Raw genomic sequence first — 5,568 nt, 5'->3', positions numbered from 1 at the left:
GTGGAGACTCCCGATGGAGCTGGAAGAGTCCAGGCAACATCTAGGGGGGCCGGGGCAGTCTCAGGGGCAGGGGATCCAGAGGATCCGCGGGGCTGGAACTGTCCGGGGGGGCCAGGATCCAGGGCTGTCCCTGGGCAGGGGGGTTGGGAGGTCCAGGTGGGCCCTGCCAGGCTCTCACCCCCTCCCCGCTCCGCGTGCCACAGACCCGACGTGGGCCAGCCTGAACCTAGGGGCCCTGATCTGCATCGAGTGCTCGGGCATCCACCGCAACCTGGGCACGCACGTGTCGCGCGTGCGCTCGCTGGACCTGGACGACTGGCCCTCGGAGCTGACACTGGTGCTCACCACCATCGGCAACGCCACGGCCAACGGCATCTGGGAGGCACGGCCCCAGGGGCACCGCAAGCCCACACCCGATGCCTCCCGGTGAGCTGGGGAAGGGCACGGCAAGGCGGTGGGCATGGGGCGGCTCCGGGATCCCGGCCCTGACCCCGTACCGTGTCCCGCAGGGAGGAGCGGGAGGCATGGATCCGCGCCAAGTACGAGCAGCGCCTGTTTGTGGCACCGTTGCCGGAGCCCACGGCCCCACTGGCCCCGCGGCTGCTGCAGGCGGCGCTGGAGCAGGACGTGGGCACTGTGCTGCTGCTCCTGGCCCACAGCACCCGCGAGCTCGTCACCGCGGGCACCGGCGACCCCGACCGGCGCTCGGCCCTGCACGTGGCCTGCGACCTCGCCCACGTCGTCATCACCCAACTCCTCGTCTGGGTACGGCCATGGTGGGCGATGGCGGGGGGGGAAGGGGGTCGTGCCTGCCTGCCCCCGTAGCGGGGGCTGGCATCACAGCCCTGCCCCCTTCCTGCTGCAGTGATGTCATCACTGGGGCATACAACCTCATGGGTAGAGGGTTGTGGAGACTTCCCCGGGAACCCTGGGGCTTTGCCAGGGGGCAGGAAACAGGCCTGGGGGTGCTTGTTTCCTCATGGCTCTTGCGGGGGTGGAGACTTCCTGTGGCAGCCAGTGGGAGCTCAGGAGGAATTGCTGCCCCCCCCAACCCCCAACCACTTCCTGGGGCTTTGCCAGGGGCAGGGGGCAGGAGCCAGGCCTGAGGGGTGCAGATCCCTTATTATTTCAGTGATGTCATCACTGAGGCTTGTGACCTCACAGCCTGCATCTCTGAGGGGGCAAAGACTTCCCTGTGGCAGCCAATCGGAGCACAGGGCCCTGCCCCAGGGCTGTTTTGGGGGTGGGGGGAAAGAACCAGGTCCCCTATCACTGTGGTGACATCATCACTGGAGCTTGTGACCTCATGGCCTGGGTCTCTAAGGGCGTGGAGACTTCCCCACGGCAGCCAATCAAAGCCCAGCTGCCCCCAAGGGCACATGGGGCAGAAGCCAGGGTGCGGGGTGGGGAGAGTGTCCTGTTGCTGCCCCCCTCACTGCTCTTCTAACTACCCCACAGTACGGCGCGGACGTGACGGCACGGGACGGGCTGGGGCGCACGGCGCTGTACTACGCCCGGCGCGCCGGCAGCCAGGAGTGCGCTGACATCCTGCTGCAGCACGGCTGCCCCGGCGAGGGCCCCGGCCCCCCTGCCGCAGCCCCCGGGCCTCCCGCCGCGGCCCATGGCCCCGCCGCCACACCTGGCATGCGGCGCAAGAGCAGCTCGGCCAGCATGGGACGCTGTGACCTACGGACTGCCCTGGTATAGCCCCCCCCCAGCCCCGCCATGGGGGCCGCGTGGCCTGGCATAGGGCACCTCTGCTCTCTGCTGGCTGGGGGGGCCGGTGCCCCCCCTCACCCCCTCCCACCCCCGGGCGACGTGGATGGTTTGTATTTTTGATGCTCTATTTATTATTCGCCCGTTGTCCTCAGCAATGCCAGACCCTGCCCCGCTGTCTGCCCGCCCCCCCTGCACCAGCGACTCCCCCCAATCCCTGCCCCCCTGCCACCACCCCCAGCTTCACAGTAGCCTGGGCTGGATGCCCGGACTCCTGGGTTCTAGCCTTGGCCCAGGAAGGCAGCGGGGGCCAGTGGGTAGGGAGTGCGCGTGCGTGCGTGTGTGTGTGCGTATGTGTGGGCAGGGAGGGGCAGGCCCAGGACTCCTCGGTTCTCTGCCACTACCCCTCCACCCCGCACTGGGCTGCCAGCCTTGCTGGAGGTTTGAGGGCCCCCGGGCATGGGCTGAGCCCCCCAGAGCAGCTGGGAGCCCGGACGCCTGGTATCTCCGCCACTGCCACTCCTTGCTCCACGCCCTGAACTCCTCTGCCAGCCGGGGGGAAAAGAGGGGGCCGTACGGTACCCAAGGGGCACAGACGGGCATCGGGGACCCCCCACTCACCGCACCCCGGGGCAGCATCCGCCCGGAGCAGAGCAAGCCCCGGGTTTTAACCAACCCCTTTTCTAGACGGACCCTTTTGTACAGACCCCACCCTGCCCCGCTCCCCAACCTCCCCCCGTGGGACCCTGTTTTAATTTATTGCTTCGTTTAGGATTAGGATAGAGCCAGATTCTCTCTCTCTCTCTCTTTCTCTCTCTCGCGGTGCCCTGGGGCCATGGCAGGCTGTGCCCTGGCCCCGTGGCCCCAGGGCTTGTGGCTCCGTGCTGTGCGGTGTGTGGAGGCCGCAGACGTGGCCCTTGTTGTGAGTGATGTGGTCTCAGCCTTTATTTCAATCTGTGATCAGGGTAATTCCCCCTCCCCTCCCCCCACCCCTGCCAGGGGGTGGTCATGGGACATCGTGGCTGGCACCCGCCGACCCCCCGCCCTGCTGCCTTTGCTCCCGCCGCTCCGGAGGCTCGGGGGGCACAGTGGCCCATGGCCCCCTTCCCCCTCCATTCTTCCAAGCCGCCGGGCTGATGAGCTCATGAATGTATCCGCGTCCATGTTGCACACAAGCACCCGCCCAAGCACCGGGCGCGGGCTGTGGCCCAGCCCATGGGAGGGCACCGTGCCCCCCGCCAGAGCCGGGAGGGGGCTGCCGTGGCCTAGGCAGCGGATCAGGGAGCGGAGGGGAGGACGTGGCCTCCGCCTTGGGATGCTGTCCCCCACCCCAGCGTGGAGGGGTGGGCTGAGGAGGGGCCGGGGTGGTGGGGGACGTCCAGCCACTGGTGCCCACTGTGGCCATGTACAGCATTTGAACCTCTTGGATTGTAACTGTAAGTACGTAATGTCCGACTCATGCCTGCGGCTGCTTCTTTCTGCTCCGGAGGCGGGGGGCAGTGAGGGAGGGCCATGGCCACGTGGCAGCTGGATGGCGCAGGGACCGGCTGAGCCCCCCAGGCCCCAGCACTAGGAACGAGTGAGATATGCCACGTGGCTGTCGTTGGCACCATGGGCAAAGGGGCCAACCCCAGACCCCTGTGTCTGTCCACGCTCTGGCTGGCTCAACTGCCCACGGCGCTTGGTGGCAAGGGGGGTCTGCCCAGCAGGCACTGGCTGCCTCCGGGGCCGGTAGCCATAGGCGCGGAGGTGCCATGTGAGGTACTCCAGCTCATACATCTGCTCCGGGCTCACGTAATGGAAGGAGATGGTCAGGTCCGAGCAGCTCCGTGGGCCCTGGCGGGGCAGGGGGAGATGCCAGGCTGAGCTGGGGTAGGAGGGCAATAAATAACCACCCCCAGCACTTCTCCTACCACCTGGTTCCTGGTACTACAGTGGGGACTCTATTACCCCCCACCCCACATCCCTCGCCCTGTTGTGCTGGGTGCAGCCATGGCTAGGGATGGCACCACGATGGGGTCACGAAGGGACTTCACCCCCCTGCCCCCATCAATCCCAACCCAGGCCCTGCTTAGGAGCCCTGCAGGGCATCACCGCCCCTCCCTCCAGCTGGGCCTGGGGAAGATGGGAGAGTTGAGGACGAGACAAGGATGGGACTCAACACTAGGGGCACAGACCCCGCACAGGGCACTGCCACTGGGCAGGGCTTATCAAGTGGGTGGAGCTAATGGAGGGTGGGTGGAGCCTGCTTATTAATGAGGGGCAGGGCAGTGAGCAGCCACAAGTGCCCTGGAAGCTTGGGGAAGGGGTGACCTGGGACACTTACCCCCAGCACGGGGTAGTAGGAGTAGCTGAGGTAGGAGGGGTCCTTAGGGAAGGCGCCACGGAGGTGCCGCTCAGGCGGGAAGGCATGGAAGGTCTCCTGGCCTGTGGTGTCCCGGGAGTCGCCCGCCTCCACCCCCATCTTCTCCAGGCACTGTCCCAGGGCCAGGTCCTCCACTGGGCTCGTGTGGCTGCAGACACGGGTCCGGAAGCCGGCCACGAAGCGGCGCAGGGCCTCGCGGCTCAGCACGTAGCCGGCCCCGCCGCTCATGTAGCCCTGGGCCACGAAGGGCCGGAAACGTTTGCCGAAGTAGATGGGGCGGTCAGGCGCGTGAGCGGCCAGCAGCCAGCGCAGGTTGTCCACGGCCACAAAGGTGTCATCGTCGGCCTTGAGGAACCAGTCGGCCTGGGCCAGGTGGTGCTGGTGCACGTGCTGGAAGGCCCGGATGGTTTTCCAGTACAGCTGGTCGCGGCCCTCGCGGGTGCCCAGCCCCACAGCCGGGAAGGCGGCATCGGCCTGCGAGCTCATGAACAGCACCACGTTGCAGCGCCGAGCCCACGTGGCCTGAACGTGCCGCGCTTTGGTCTCCAGGCTCTGGGGCGCCGTCATCACCCAGCATAGGATGCGCACCTTGGAGAACAGCTTGGCCGCTGTCGTGTTGTCCTCTGGGGACACACAGAGATGCCCACGGTGGCTTACACAGGTACCCAGCTGGGAGCCTGCCCAGCCCAGTGTCCTGCTTCCTCTCCCCACGCCCCCCCAACAACAGGGCCTGGCTCATTTTCCTGGGTTTTGCCATCACGATGGGCTAGGGATTTTACCCCTTCTTTACGCTACAAGAGGAGATTTTTTACCCCCCCCCAACTCTTTCACCCCTGCCTTTCCCCAAGTTCTGGGTTCTTGTGCCCATTCTGCAGCCCAGGAAAACTCAGGCGCACAGCTGGGAAGGTGTTTGTAGGCCCAAAATACAACTCAGGCATCCTCTAGGCCCCCCACCCTGTGTGCATGGGTCTGGGTGGTAGGGAGGGTGGGCTCTCACCTGTGGGGTGCTCATGGATGACCCTATGGGCTAGCACAGGGAGGAACTTTGGAGACAGCATGGTGGGGTCCAGCTGGGACAGGAAGTTGAAGACGACAGCAAATCCAGTCACTGTGCCCAAAGCCGTCCACAGCAGCTGCATGGCAGTGCGGCCGGCCTGCAGAGGCAAATCCCGGTGTGGGCGGGGGGGGCGGGGGGGGCAATTAAGAGTCAGAAACAGCTGCTGCAAGGGTTAACCTCCCCCCAACATCAGAGACCCCCACCCCAACCCCCAAAGCAGGTGTACACACAGTGATCACCATGAAGAAACACCTGGGTTTACTCTCTGGGCGAGGGGGGAGACACACATATGCCCGCCCCACCCCGCCAACAAAGAGCTGCTATTGCAGCACGCAGCCACTGGCGGCAGCCAGGGTGTGGGCACATCGCATGCCTGTGGCCCACAGCTGTAGCCATATGGGCCTGGCTGGGGTGGGGGCGGGTCTTGTGG

The 5,568-nt window shown here is 66.2% G+C and overlaps 2 protein-coding genes across 2 annotated transcripts in view; one reads left to right on the top strand and one right to left on the bottom strand.

The window, feature by feature from the left end:
- The window catches only part of AGAP2 (ArfGAP with GTPase domain, ankyrin repeat and PH domain 2), an 11,361-nt gene extending 9,641 nt beyond the window's left edge, over positions 1–1,720 (top strand). Inside the window, exons 15-17 of the mRNA XM_019556400.1 lie at positions 171–426; positions 510–765; positions 1,459–1,720. Of these exons, the coding sequence (XP_019411945.1) occupies positions 171–426; positions 510–765; positions 1,459–1,707 (761 nt within the window). The 3' untranslated portion in view covers positions 1,708–1,720. The remainder of the gene's footprint in view (positions 1–170; positions 427–509; positions 766–1,458) is intronic.
- Positions 1,721–3,278: 1,558 nt separating this feature from the next.
- On the bottom strand, positions 3,279–5,248 carry LOC109324423 (glycoprotein-N-acetylgalactosamine 3-beta-galactosyltransferase 1-B-like). The gene is made up of 3 exons (XM_019556424.1): positions 5,079–5,248; positions 4,043–4,704; positions 3,279–3,552 (listed from the first exon to the last, which is right to left on the bottom strand). Exons 1-3 carry the CDS (start codon positions 5,218–5,220, stop codon positions 3,286–3,288), a joined length of 1,071 nt encoding a protein of 356 aa, XP_019411969.1. The 5' UTR covers positions 5,221–5,248; the 3' UTR covers positions 3,279–3,285.
- Positions 5,249–5,568: the final 320 nt, after the last annotated feature.

This window comes from Crocodylus porosus, unplaced genomic scaffold (genome assembly GCF_001723895.1).
Source record: "Crocodylus porosus isolate Cpor-Errol unplaced genomic scaffold, CroPor_comp1, whole genome shotgun sequence".
Taxonomy (NCBI): domain Eukaryota; kingdom Metazoa; phylum Chordata; order Crocodylia; family Crocodylidae; genus Crocodylus; species Crocodylus porosus.
Note: the sequence above shows the minus strand (reverse complement) of the source record. Positions and strands in the feature narration are given on the sequence as shown.

Bases quoted from the DNA above. Each gene is read 5' to 3' on its own strand.
- LOC109324423 (XM_019556424.1), bottom strand. From the start codon at position 5,220: ATGCAGCTGCTGTGGACGGCTTTGGGCACAGTGACTGGATTTGCTGTC. The intron at 4,705-5,078 runs GTGAGAGCCCAC...GTGTGTCCCCAG, and splicing joins CATCCATGAGCACCCCACAG to AGGACAACACGACAGCGGCC. The intron at 3,553-4,042 runs GTAAGTGTCCCA...CTGCCCCGCCAG, and splicing joins CCTACTACCCCGTGCTGGGG to GGCCCACGGAGCTGCTCGGA.